Below are 14,569 nucleotides of genomic sequence, written 5' to 3'. Positions count from 1 at the left end.
ACCCTTTTTCTTTTGAAATTTCAGTGAGTTCAGCCTTTGTGAAGTCTGAACTATAATTTATCTCCAAACTGGAGAATCGTTGAATATCAGGGCCTGTTACTTTAAAGTATAAAGTTCTAATGTATTAATTATTGTTTCTACACCAATGCTGCATTTTACTATGCTTTATCATGCCTTCCTGTTCTGTTCATAAACATTTTGAAAATAATAAAAACAAGGGCAAAGAGCTAATTCTGTAACTTGCAAATGCTGCACATCAAATAGCTGGTTTAGGCAATTTGCGGCATTTTGAAAAAAAGGCTACATATTTTGCATTTTGCTCTCTCTAGGGAGTATGGGACAAAGCAGAAATTTTACACAAATAAAAAAAAATGTTTAATGTCCATTTAAAGGAACATGACAGTCAAAATTAAAGTTTAATTATTTAAATGCATAAGTCAATTTTACAAACGTTTCAATTTCCTTCTATAATCAAATTGACTTAGTTCTCTTCTTTGTTATCTAGCATACATAGGTAGGATCAGTATCAGGCACACGTCTTAAGTACTCTATGACAACAGTGTTTCAACAAAGGATATCAATTAAATGAAGTAAAGCTGATAATAGAATGAAACTAGAAAAAAATATATATTTTTTTTACTACCTTCTTTATCTAAGTCACTAAAATTGTATGTCTGGATTTCATGTTCCTTTACATTTTGCAGGGTCAAAAAGGCTCCTAGTTACACCAAATAAATAATTAAACAAATTTACCATATGTAAAATATGTAGTATATGTTTATAAATTCATAACTATTTTGGTCCAGTCCTATTATTGAACATGTTTAATTAACTTAACACACTATTTGCTATTTGTTTTTGTTTTTGGTGATGCAGGTATCATCTGAAAGAGAAAAGGGAGTTTTTACCTTCCAAGGTGACATACAAGCAATTGATTTTGGAAAATTTATCTTTCAAAGACAAAGTAAGAATTGATCTTTTTTATTTATTTATTTAAAAAAAAGTTTTGCTATTTCAAAAGATGGTTTTTTTTTATGGATACCATACAAAAAATGAATTAAAACATGTTTTATCATTCAAAGACCCTTTTCCAAATTGTGCAAAATCTCAATGCATTAATTTTAGTTTTTATGTTTCATAGTAAGCAGAACCTTTTGTCAAGTTGAAGTTAAATGATTATAACAATTAACATTCAACAGTATATAACTATTACTCACATTATTGATCATAGTATATCAGTGTTTATATAAAGACTGCTCATATATGTACCAAAAAGGAATCTCACAGCACAAGATTGTAAACATATTGGTTTGTAAATGGCTTCTCTTCACTTAAAAGTCCATTAGTATATTGTATAGTGGCCACAATAGTTAGATGAAACACATGACAATAAAACAGGTAAAGTCAGCATCCTGAGTAACGAGCTGGCAGCGTATATTGAGGAGAGGATTGGTAAAGAGTTTGGGTAGGGAGAAGTACATGTTAAGATTATGGGGAAAGGAGGTCAAGGTCAGGCTCCAGGGCGAGGGGCTTCTCTGCATCCAGTGTTTCTGTTATATTGTGTCGGATTGAATGTGCTGGGATTAGGTGGAATGTTGGGGCTGTGATCTGACACTGAGCAGCTGAGAGATTCCTCCCAGTGAAACTTAACTTCCTGAAAGAGTGCTATCTTATTACGTTTAAGGTATCCATATTCCTCTAGACCTAGGAGTTCTGTTACTCTTTCTAGTGTTGTAGGGGCATCTGGGGTTTTCCATGATCGGGCTATCAATGATCTGATACAGTTAAGGCCAATTAGGAGAAGGAGATATCTTTTTTATTTAACCATTCCATATTGAAATATAAGTTTTAAAAGGCCTAAATAGTCATAAAATTGCATACTTTATTTTGTTACAGTATGTCATTTTAAGACTATAGCTTATACTTAACTGTGTGTTTAACCCCTTCAAAAGGGTTAAACACACAGTAGAAGTACAGCTTGAAACCAGCAGCATTCATTGCAGGGTCAAAGGTGTTAAAAATAGAGTATGTAATTTTTTGACTATTGTAGCCCTTTAATTACACATTTACTTATCCATATATGCATTAGAAATATATATCTTGTAAGTTCAGTATGTAAGGCATTTTCTAATGATCAGATGGAAAATTTTCAATTTTATCAAACATCAAAGAATTACAGGAGGGAATTTAGGTTAAAAAATAAATAAAAAAATGCAAAGTCTCTGCTATTAACCTAATAAACACCACAACCTCAAACATTAAAGAAACACTCTGCTCCTAACCTCATAACTACAATAACTTTAAAACAAAAGCCCTCCAGTATTAACCCCTAAACTGTCAAAAACCTATCCATAATCCCCTTCATCATTATCCCCTAACTGTGAATTGTTCTACTATTAACCCATAAGCTACTAATAAATCCAACCAAAAATGACCGCTAGCCTAAACTGACACCTACAGTAAGAACCCCACTGTGGACCTACTAAATACAAGACTCTGCAACCCAAACAAAGCTCTAAACTAGGACCCCCCAGCTAAAATTATCCCTAAACTTAGACCTTCAACCTAAAAAATGTTACTATTATAATGTTAGTAAAAAAATACTATTACAAACAAGTACTATATTTACTAAAACGAAGAAGAAAAACACCCATTCTATTTTTGTCCAACATCCAAAATGTGGATCCAGTGCAGCTCAGTGTGCTGCATATTCTTCAGCATTTATACATCTGTTTCAGCCATTTTTTTATTCATATTGTTTGATTAATTTCAAATCATCAAATACAAATTGAACATCTTATTTGGGTTAACTATTTTTACTGATGGTTTATATTGAGTAAGGAGTTTTTGTGACAGGTGATTATTTCAGTGGTGGTTGTTGTGATTTAGGGTTTAATAATGATAGGGTGTTATTGTAGTTTACGGTTAATAATAGTAGGTAGGAGGTTTTAGCACCAGGGGCTATGGTGTTGTGGTGGTTGTGGGGTTAAATGCATATAGGGGCTGCTGGTCCTAGCACATTAAAAAAGTCCTTACAAAAATATCCCAAGTAACAAAAAAAAAATAAGGGGCAATGTATTTTGATTTTCTCTCTCCCTTTTAATGTGTTCCTAATGATCAATTTTACCTGTTGTAGTGTATTAACCTGTTTACAAAAAATTAATTTACATTTATTTTGTAATTTAAGAAAGTTATTTTTGCCTGTTGTATCCCCACCTGTCATGATTCTGGCCTATATAACAGGATGGAGCCCTATGGCAGGGTCAACAGAAAACTGGGCAGATTGCCTAGCAATAGACTTGAGACTCAAGTATATTTAACAGTCCAGTTTATTAGGAGAAAGTTTCATAGGCAAATAGCAAGTAATGACCTGAAATAGTTTATACTTGAAAACAGGTAAACAGAAAAAACTGTACAAACCAGTATAGCTAATGTTTATGTGCAAGTTTAGACAGACAAGAACCAAGTTCTGGAATATCCACTTCAGGGCCAAGGACTGCAGTACCCACTTCTGGGCAAAACAAAGGAAATGATGCTCCTGGGCAAAGCAAATTAAATGCTTGCTTTTGGGCCAAGCGAAGGAAATACAAGTTGCAAGCAGCAGCATAGACAGTGCTGGAGACAGGATAAAAAAATAGGCACAGCTGGCAATAAGGTACTCGAGATGTTAAACTGCAACAGGGAAAGTCCAAACAATAGTAATTATTGTGCCAAATGCAAAGACAAGGTTAGCACAGTCCAAGGTTCAAAGGCAGGCAGCAAGAATCCAAACTTAGCCAATGTTTCCAGCAGGAAATCCAGCAACAAGCAGGAACAGGAAAGACTCCAAAGCTAAAGCAAGGACTAAAGGCATTGCTTGCTCAATATGTACTCAGACAGCATTTCCCTGATTGGCTAGCATTCAGAGGCGTCCAACTTCTTAGAGGGACAAGTGGCGTTCAGCCACGCGAGATCGAGCAATAACAGATCTGTGATGCCCTTAGATGTCCGGGGCTGCACGCGCGCTACACTGAACGGATCAGCGTGTGTCTACCCTTCGCCGGCAGGTTAATAAATATAATATAGGGGTCGGCGGTATTAGGGGCAGCAGATTAGGGGTACATAAGGATAACGTAGGTGGCGGCGCTTTGCGGTCGGCAGATTAGGGGTTAATAAGTGTAGGTAGCTGGCGGCGACGTTGTGGGGGCAAAAAAAGCTGACAGGAAAATATCACCTGAGCATCTCTATGTAAAAAAGCAAGATATTTTACCTCAGTTTACCAGAGTAAGTCCTGTGTAAAAAGTTATACTTCAGCTGCTGTCCAGCTGCAGGTAAAAAAATAAAATGAAGAAATGAACTGCAGCCAATCAGCATCAACTGTGCAGAGGTCATGAACTCTTTTACTGTGATCTCATGAGATTTCACTTAACTCTCATGAGATTTCATAGTAAACTTCCTTAAACTGAATAGGTAAATAACACGAGTGTGCACGAGGCTCACTCCCTTGCCTGTCCCGGGACAGTCATACTGATTTGCCGCTTAAAGTCCTTTGCGATGAGGTGTGAATACTTAGGACATTTTGAGGTAAAATATCTTTCTTTTTTTACATAGAGATGCTCAGCTGATATTTTCTGGTCAACTTTTTTACAGTTATGCTGTATCACTTTCAAGTGTTTCAACATTTGGGTATCATGGATCTTTAAGTACTGGTTATACAAAAGCTGGGTAAATAAGTTTTTTAAAAAAATCTCACAGTGCTGAGTGTGAAAGAGACATAATACAATTTTCCATTGTTCTCTCAAAATTCTGGTTTCAATTTGTATAAAGTGACAGAAAAAATATGGAGGATTTGTGTAATATACAGATCTGCTCCCCTTGCAAGCTCAGTCCTTTTGTTTGGTTTTATTAGCAGACATTTGATTTACAAAACTATACCTTTAAGAAACAAATTTAAAACGATTTTACACTCTGCAACCAGCTACAAACACCTCAAGGGGAAGCCAATTTAACAGTTCACTGTCCATTTAACAAAGTACTTGATGCTAGTGCTCCATACAACTTGCATGTAAAAGTTTAATTATTATATTTAAGGTTTTATTGTTAAAAAAAAAAAGATATATAACTTATACTTCATCCATAGTTCACAATACAGCATCTGATCTTGCTACATATTAGTATGACACCAAATAATACTAACAACTGTTTTTTTGTTTTTTTTCCCCTTTTTATAGGATTGCAAAGTAAAAATGGTTCTTCCAATAACCACTATGGCACAAACAGCAGTTCTGTTGCAGCTGCAATCTTAGTACCATTTTTCGCCCTGATATTATCAGGGTTTGCATTTTACCTTTACAAACACAGGTAAGGTGACAGTTACTTATGATAACTACGTCTGTTTCTTTATTAAGCTCAAATGTACTACAGTATGCTTGCACTTTAATTTATTAAGCAACTGCTCCAAACTCTCTATTTGACATCTACAGTGAGTCCTTCACTTATCATAAACTTATTTCCCAAGAATATGGATACTTTTTCTATTGGTAGTGATAATAAGCATTGCTTTGTGGCTTTTTATATCTGATAATTTAATTAATATAATTATTTACAAGTTGCTCTTTAGTAATTACTGGTTTCTCTCTTCATGGGCTAACTTTACATAAATGTAAAAATAGTTTTTTTTTAACATTTTTATGTTTTATTTATTTTTAGTTCCATGAGTAGACATGTCTTATGGGGTCTTATATCTTAGACATATCTTATGGGGTCTAAAGACCATTGCTCCATATCCTGTCCGCCTGCTCCATAACCTCCGATCAGGTTGATTGACACCCCTGCTAGCGCAAATTTGCAGGGGGCGGTATTGCAACAGCAGTTAACAAGAACTGCTGGTGCAATGATAAATGCCGTCGGCATTTATCGATGTGCAGCAGACATGATACGCTACATCGCATCATGTCCGCTCGCACATTAGTAAATTGACCCCATTATGTGTTATTTACTGATAATAACTTTTCTGTCAAATGGTGCATAATTGCAAAATATGAAATACTTTTGAAACATTTGAAAATATATTTGGTTACAGCCTAATATGGGCTAGATTAAGAGTGGAGCTAAAATCAGAACACATAAATGTGCGCTGCTATTACAAGTGCATCACAATGCAAATGTGACCTTGTTTTTGCATTGCCTGCAAGCCAAGCGCTCACAAGAAAGAGGTTCCATAGGCTTCAATGGTAGTCTCATTTTCAGAAGTCAAGCGCTCACCAGAACGCGCTTCCATAGGCTTCAATGGAAGCCTCGTTTTCATGCGTACATACACGGCAAACCACCTAGTGAAAATAAATGGGATAGCAGATGTAAAAAAAGACAATAAAATATAATAACGTTTTCAATAAAAGACCCAAGATCTATAATATATTCGAAATATAAAGGATATGTAAAGTGAGTGATGTGATCAAATCCGATGGCCTTGGAAAAATCCTGAAAGTGAAAAAAGAGAAAACAATATATAGTGTAACTCTGTGATGTACCCAATGGTAAAAATAATCGCCTAGATTTAGAGTTTGGCGTTAGCCGTCAAAAGCCAGTAGTTAAAGGGACAGTCTAGTCCAAAAAATTACTTTCATGATTCAGATAGGGCATGTAATTTTAATCAATTTTCCAATTTACTTTTATCGCTAATTTCTTAGACCTTGAAGGCCGCCTCTTAAGAATGCATTTTAACAGGTCTTTCACCACTAGAGGGTGTTAGTTCATGAATTTTATATAGATAACACTATGCTCATGCACGTGAAGTTACCTGGGAGCTATCACTTATTGGCTAAACTGCAAGTCTGTCAAAAGAACTGAAAAAGGGGCAGTTTGCAGAGGCTCAGATACAAGATAATCACAGAGGTAAAAAATATATAAATATAACTGTGTTGGTTATGTAAAACTGGGGAATGGTTAAAAAAGGGATTATCTATCTTTTAAAACAATAACAATTCTGGTGTAGACTGTCCCTTTAACAGCTTTATGGGCTAATGCGGGAACATAAAGCTCTTAACTACTTTGCTATAAAGTACAATAACACCCATAAACTACCTATGAACCCCTAAACCGAGGCCCCCCCACATCGCAAACCCTATAATAATTTTTTTTAACCCCTAATCTGCCGACCGGACATCGCCGCCACCTACATTATACCTATGAACCCCTAATCTGCTGCCCCTAACATCGCCGACATCTACATTATATTTATTAACCCCTAATCTGCCCCCCAATGTCGCCGCCACCTACCTACAATTTTTAACCCCTAATCTGCTGACCGGACCTCGCCGCCACTATAATAAATGTATTAACCCCTAAACCGCCGCACTCCTGCCTTGCAAACACTATAATAAATTGCATTAACCCCTAATTTGCCCTCCCTAACATCGCCGCCACCTACTTACAATTATTAACCCCTAATCTCCCGCCCGCAACATCGCCGCTACTATAATAAAGTTATTAACCCCTAAACCTAAGTCTAACCCTAACCCTAATACCCCCCTAAGTTAAATATAATTAAAATTAAAGGGTCAGTAAACCTTAAAAATAATGTTATATAATTCTGCACATTAGCGGGTCTGTAAAACAGCGGTATTTTTACAAAATAAAAAGGGAATATTATGATTTACAAAGTTTGGCTAATATAATGTTATATAATTCTGCACTATGTGCAGAATTAAGGTTTACTGTCCCTTTAATCTAAATAAATTTACTATCATTAAATAAATTTTTCCTATTTAAAACTAAATACTTACCTATAAAATAAACCCTAATATAGCTACAATATAACTAATAGTTACATTGTAGCTATTTTAGGATTAATATTTATTTTACAGGCAACTTTGTATTTATTTTAACTAGGTACAATAGCTATTAAATAGTTAATAACCTAGTTAAAATAATTACAAAATTCCCTGTAAAATAAATCCTAACCTAAGTTACAAATACACCTAACACTACACTATTAATAAATTAATTAAATAAATTACCTACAATTAGCTTTACTAAAATACAATTAAATAAACTAAACTATAATACAAAAACAAACAAACACACACACAAATTACAGAAAATAAAAAAAACATTACAAGAAGTTTAAACTAATTACACCTAATCTAAGCCCCCTAATGAAATAAAAAAGCCCCCCAAAATAATAAAATGCCCTACCCTATTCTAAATTACAAAATAATCAACTCTTTTACCAGCCCTTAAAAGGGCTTTTTGCGGGGCATTGCCCCAAAGTAATCAGCTCTTTTACCTGTAAAAAAATACAACCCCCCCAACATTAAAACCCACACACCCCTACTCTAACCCACCCAAACCCCCCTTAAATAAACCTAACACTAACCCCCTGAAAATCTCCCTACCTTGAGTCGTCTTCACCCAGCCGAGCCGAATTCTTCATCCAAGCGGAGCAAGAAGATGTCCTCCATCTGGTAGAAGTCTTCATCCAAGCGGGGCAAGAAGAGGTCCTCCATCCAGTAGAAGTATTCATCCATGCGGCATCTTCTATCTTCATCCATCCGGAGCGGAGCCATCTTCCATCCAGCCGACGTGGAGCCATCCTCTTCAACTGACGGACTAACGACGAATGAAGGTTCCTTTAAGGGACGTCATCCAAGATGGCGTCCCTCGAATTCCGATTGGCTGATAGGATTCTATCAGCCAATCGGGATTAAGGTAGGAGAAATCTGATTAGCTGATTCCATCAGCCAATCAGATTGAAGTTCAATCCGATTGGCTGATCTAATCAGCCAATAGGATGGACCTCGCATTCAATTGGCTGTTCCGATCAGCCAATAGAATGCGAGGTCAATCCGATTGGCTGATTGGATCAACCAATCGGATTAAACTTTAATCTGATTGGCTGATTGAATCAGCCAATCAGATTTTTCTTATCTTAATTCCGATTGGCTGATAGAATCCTATCAGCCAATCGGAATTCGAGGGACGCCATCTTGGATGACGTCCCTTAAAGGAACCGTCATTTGTCGTTAGTCCGTCGGTTGAAGAGGATGGCTCCGCGTCGGCTGGCTGGAAGATGGCTCCGGATGGATGAAGATAGAAGACCCCGCTTGGATGAATACTTCTACCGGATGGAGGACCTCTTCTTGCCCCGCTTTGATGAAGACTTCTACCGGATGGAGGACATCTTCTTGCTCCGCTTGGATAAGGAATTCAGGTCGGCTCGGTGAATACGACTCAAGGTAGGGAGATCTTCAAGGGGTTAGTGTTAGGTGTATTTAAGGGGGGTTTGGGTGGGTTAGAGTAGGGGTATGTGGGTGGTGGGTTTTAATGTTGGGGGGGTTGTATTTTTATTTACAGGTAAAAGAGCTGATTACTTTGGGGCAATGCCCCGCAAAAAGCCCTTTTAAGGGTAGGGCATTTTATTATTTCTCTTGTAAGGTGTATCCAGTCCACGGATCATCCATTACTTGTGGGATATTCTCCTTCCCAACAGGAAGCTGCAAGAGGATCACCCACAGAAGAGCTGTCTATATAGCTCCTCCTCTAACTGCCACTCCCAGTCATTCTTTTGCAGCTCTCGACAAGAAAGGAAGTAGCTAGAGAGATGTGGTGTTTTTATTTAGTTTTTCTTCAATCAAAAGTTTGTTATTTTCAAATGGTACCGGAGTTGTACTATTTTAGCCTCAGGCAGAAAGTAGAAGAAGAGTCTGCCTGTGGTCTTTGATGATCTTAGCAGGTTTTAACTAAGATCCATTGCTGTTCTCACACATAACTGAAGAGAGAGGTAACTTCAGCTGGGGGAATGGCGTGCAGGGTCTCCTGCTATGAGGTATGTGCAGATTAAATTTTTCTAGAGAAATGAATATGCTAGAAAATGCTGTTAATACCGGATTTATTTAAGGTATGCCCGATTACAGTGATTTAATAATGACTAGTATCTCGCTTGCTGTAAAAGGTAATATTCTTATTACTTTCTCACATTACTGAAAAATAAACATTTTTTTTTTATACATACAGGTGATAAAACTTTATTGGGGCCCAGTTTTTTCCACATGGCTGGCTAGATTTTGCCTAGGGATAGTTTTGTTATGCCCTCTCACTGTGAATACAGGTTGGGAGGGGCCTATTTTCGCGCCTAAATGCGCATTAGATTTTGCAGCTTGAGACATCCAGTTTCCCTCAAGGAGTCCCCTGAACACTTAGGACCTCTCTAATGGGTTTTTGTGCCTTTCAAAGTCGTTATATAGGCAGGTAGGGCCACAGCAGAGCAGTTTGTTGTGACTGTTGAAAAACGTTTATATAAGTTATGCTGACTAACTCGCCCCACGTGTCAGAACCTTTGACTCCCGCTCAAGGGACTCCCGCTTAAGAGGCGCCAAGTACATCTAGTGTGCCCATGGCGTTTACTTTACAAGACATTATGGATCATACCCTTACAGCGGTATTGTCCAAACTACCAGGGTTACAAGGAAAGCGAGACAGCTCTGGGGCTAGAAAAAAATACAGAGCACTCTGACGCTTTAGTAGCTATGTCTGATATCCCCTCACAATATGCAGAAGCCGAGTCAGGAGAGCTTCTTTCTGTGGGTGATTTTTCTGACTCAGGGAAGATGCTTCAACCTGATTCTGATATGTCAACATTTAAATTTAAGCTTGAACACCTCTGCATGTTGCTCAGGGAGGTTTTAGCTACTCTGGATGACTGTGACACCATTATAGTGCCAGAGAAATTGTGTAGATTGGATAAATACTATGCAGTGCCTGTTTACACTGATGTTTTTCCAATACCTAAAAGGTTTTCAGAAATTATTACTAACGAATGGGATAGACCAGGTGTACCGTTCTCTCCCCCTCCTATTTTTAAGAAAATGTTTCCAATAGATGCCGCTACACGGAACTTATGGCAAACAGTCCCTAAGGTGGAGGGAGCAGTTTCTACCTTAGCTAAGCGTACAACTATCCCCGTCGAGGACAGTTGTGCTTTCCTAGATCCATTGGATAAAAAGTTAGAGGGTTACCTTAAGAAAATGTTTATTCAACAAGGTTTATTCTCCAGCCTCTTGCATGCATTGCCCCGGTCACTGCTGCTGCGGCCTTCTGGTTTGAGTCTCTGGAAGAGGCCTTACAAGTAGAAACTCCATTAGGATGATATACTTGACAAGCTTAAAGCGCTTAAGCTAGCCAATTCATTTGTTTCTGACGCCGTTGTTCATTTAACTAAACTAACGGCTAAGAACTCAGGTTTTGCTATTCAGGCGCGTAGGACGCTATGGCTTAAATCCTGGTCAGCTGACGTTACTTCAAAGTCTAAGTTTCTCAATATTCCCTTCAAGGGGCAGACCCTATTCGGGCCTGGACTGAAGGAGATCATTTCTGATATTACTGGAGGAAAAGGTCATGCCCTTCCTCAGGATAGGTCTAACAAATTAAGGACCAAACAAACTAATTTTCTTGCCTTTCGAAACTTTAAGACGAGCGCGGCATCATCTTCCTCTAATACAAAACAAGAGGGAAATTTTGCCCAGTCTAAGCCGGTCTGGAGACCTAACCAGGCTTGGAACAAAGGTAAACAGGCCAAGAAGCCTGCTGCCATCTCTAAGACAGCATGAAAGATTGGCCCCCGATCCGGTAACTAATCTAGTAGGGGGCAGATTTTTTCTCTTCGTCCAGGCTTGGGCAAGAGATGTCCAGGATCCCTGGGCGTTGGAAATTGTGTCCCAGGGATATCTTTTGGACTTTAAAGCTTCTTCCTCAAAAGGAAGATTTCACCTTTCACAATTATCTGCAGACCAGATACAGAGAGAGGCATTCTTACATTGTGTTCAAGACCTCCTAGTTATGGGAGTGATCCACCCAGTTCCAAAGGAGGAACAGGGGCAAGGATTCTATTCAAATCCATTTGTGGTTCCCAAGAAAGAGGGAACCTTCAGACCAATCTTAGATCTCAAGATCCTAAACAAATTTCTCAGGGTCCCATCTTTCAAGCTATCATCCTACCTATGATCCAGGAGGGTCAATACATGACTACTGTGGACTTAAAGGATTCTTATCTTCACATTCCGATACACAAAGATCATCATCAGTTTCTCAGGTTTGCCTTCCTAGACAGGCATTACCAGTTTGTAGCTCTTCCCTTTGGGTTAGCTACTGCACCAAGAAACTTTACGAAGGTTCTGGGGTCACTTCTGGCGGTTCTAAGGCCGTGGGGCATAGCAGTAGCCCCTTACTTAGATGACATTCTGATAGAGGAGTCGAATTTCCAAATTGCCAAGTCCCATACGGACATTGTTCTGGCATTCCTGAGGTCTCATGGGTGGAAAGTGAATGAAAAGAAGAGTTCTCTATCCCCTCTCACAAGAGTTTCCTTCCTGGGAACTCTGATAGATTCTGTAGAAATGAGGATTTACCTGACAGATGCCAGGTTATCAAAACTTCTAAATTCCTGCCGTGTTCTTTATTCTACTTCTCGCCTTTCGGTGGCTCAGTGTATGGAAGTAATCGGCTTAATGGTAGCGGCAATGGACATAGTTCCATTTGCCCGCCTACATCTCAGACCGCTGCAACACTGCATGCTCAGTCAGTGGAATGGGGATTACACAGATTTTTCCCCTCTACTAAATCTGGATCAAGAAACTAGGGATTTGCTTCTCTGGTGGCTATCTCGAGTCCATCTGTCCAAAGGTATGACCTTCCACAGGCCAGATTGGACAATAGTAACAACAGATGCCAGCCTTCTGGGCTGGGGGGCAGTCTGGAACTCTCTGAAGGCTCAGGGGTCATGGACTCAGGAGGAGGCTCTCCTTCCGATAAACATTCTGGAACTAAGAGCGATATTCAATGCTCTTCAGGCTTGGCCTCAGCTAGCGGCAGTGAAGTTCATCAGATTTCAGTCGGACAACATCACGACTGTAGCTTACATCAACCATCAAGGGGGAACAAGGAGTTCCATAGCGACGTTGGAGGTTTTAAAGATAATTCTTTGGGCAGAGATTCACTCTTGCCACCTATCAATTATCCATATCCCAGGAGTAGAGAACTGGGAGGCGGATTTTCTAAGTCGACAGACTTTTCATCCGGGGGAGTGGGAGCTCCATCCGGAGGTGTTTGCACAGTTGATTCAACGTTGGGGCAAACCAGAACTGGATCTCATGGCATCTCGCCAGAACGCCAAGCTTCCTTGTTACGGATCCAGGTCCAGGGATCCCAAGGCAGCGCTGATAGATGCTCTAGCAGCGCCTTGGTCCTTCAACCTGGCTTATGTGTTTCCACTGTTTCCTCTGCTCCCTCGTCTGATTGCCAAGGTCAAGCAGGAGAGAGCATCAATGATTTTGATAGCACCTGCGTGGCCACACAGGACTTGGTATGCAGATCTGGTGGACATGTCATCCTTTCCACCATGGACTCTGCCTCTGAGGCAGGACCTTCTACTTCAGGGTCCTTTCAACCATCCAAATCTAATTTCTCTGCGGCTGACTGCTTGGAGATTGAACGCTTGATTTTATCAAAGCGTGGTTTCTCCGAGTTGGTCATTGATACCTTAATACAGGCGCGAAAGCCTGTCACCAGGAAAATCTATCATAACATATGGTGTAAATATCTTCATTGGTGTGAATCCAAGGGTTACTCATGGAGTAAGGTCAGGATTCCTAGGATATTATCTTTTCTCCAAGATGGATTGGAGAAGGGTTTGTCAGCAAGTTCCTTAAAGGGACAGATTTCTGCTCTGTCTATTCTTTTGCACAAACATCTGTCTGAGGTTCCAGACGTGCAGGCGTTTTGTCAGGCTTTAGTCAGAATTAAGCCTGTGTTTAAACCTGTTGCTCCGCCTTAGAGTTTAAATTTAGTTCTTAAGGTTCTTCAAGGGGTTCTGTTTGAACCTTTGCATTCCATAGATATTAAGCTCTTATCTTTTAAAGTTTTGTTTTTAGTAGCTATCTCCTCGGCTCGAAGAGTTTCAGAGTTATCTGCTTTACAATGTGATTCTCCTTATCTCCTTTTTCATTCCGATAAGGTAGTGTTACGTACCAAACTTGGTTTTCTACCTAAGGTGGTATCTAATAAAAATATCAATCAGGCGATTATTGTACCATCACTGTGTCCTAATCCTTCTTCAAAGAAGGAACGTCTTTTACACAATCTTGACGTGGTTCGTGCTTTAAAGTTTTATTTACAAGCTACTAAAGATTTTCGTCAAACATCTGCATTATTTGTTGTCTACTCTGGACAGAGGAGAGGCCAAAAGGCTTTGGCAACTTCTCTTTCTTTTTGGCTAAGGAGTATAATACGCTTAGCTTATGAGACTGCTGGCCAGCAGCCTCCTGAAAGGATTACAGCTCATTCTACTAGAGCGGTAGCTTCCACATGGGCTTTTAAGAATGAGGCTTCTGTTGAACAGATTTGTAAGGCGGCAACTTGGTCTTCGCTTCATACTTTTTCAAAATTCTATAAATTTGATACTTTTGCTTCTTCGGAGGCTATTTTTTGGGAGAAAGGTTTTGCAGGCAGTGGTGCCTTCCGTTTAAGCACCTGCCTTTTCCCTCCCTTCATCCGTGTCCTATAGCTTTGGTATTGGTATCCCACAAGTAATGGATGA

The 14,569-nt window shown here is 39.1% G+C and overlaps 1 protein-coding gene across 1 annotated transcript in view; it reads left to right on the top strand.

Moving 5' to 3' along the window:
* CSMD1 (CUB and Sushi multiple domains 1) overlaps positions 1 to 14,569 on the top strand; it is a 3,127,153-nt gene that overhangs the window by 3,096,064 nt on the left and 16,520 nt on the right. Inside the window, 2 exon segments of the mRNA XM_053711946.1 lie at positions 877 to 964; positions 5,211 to 5,340. Of these exon segments, the coding sequence (XP_053567921.1) occupies positions 877 to 964; positions 5,211 to 5,340 (218 nt within the window).

The sequence above is a fragment of the Bombina bombina genome, chromosome 4 (genome assembly GCF_027579735.1).
Source record: "Bombina bombina isolate aBomBom1 chromosome 4, aBomBom1.pri, whole genome shotgun sequence".
In the NCBI taxonomy this organism is placed as follows: Eukaryota; Metazoa; Chordata; class Amphibia; order Anura; family Bombinatoridae; genus Bombina; species Bombina bombina.
The sequence above is the reverse complement of the archived record's forward strand: the minus strand, read 5'-3'. Positions and strand labels throughout refer to the sequence as shown.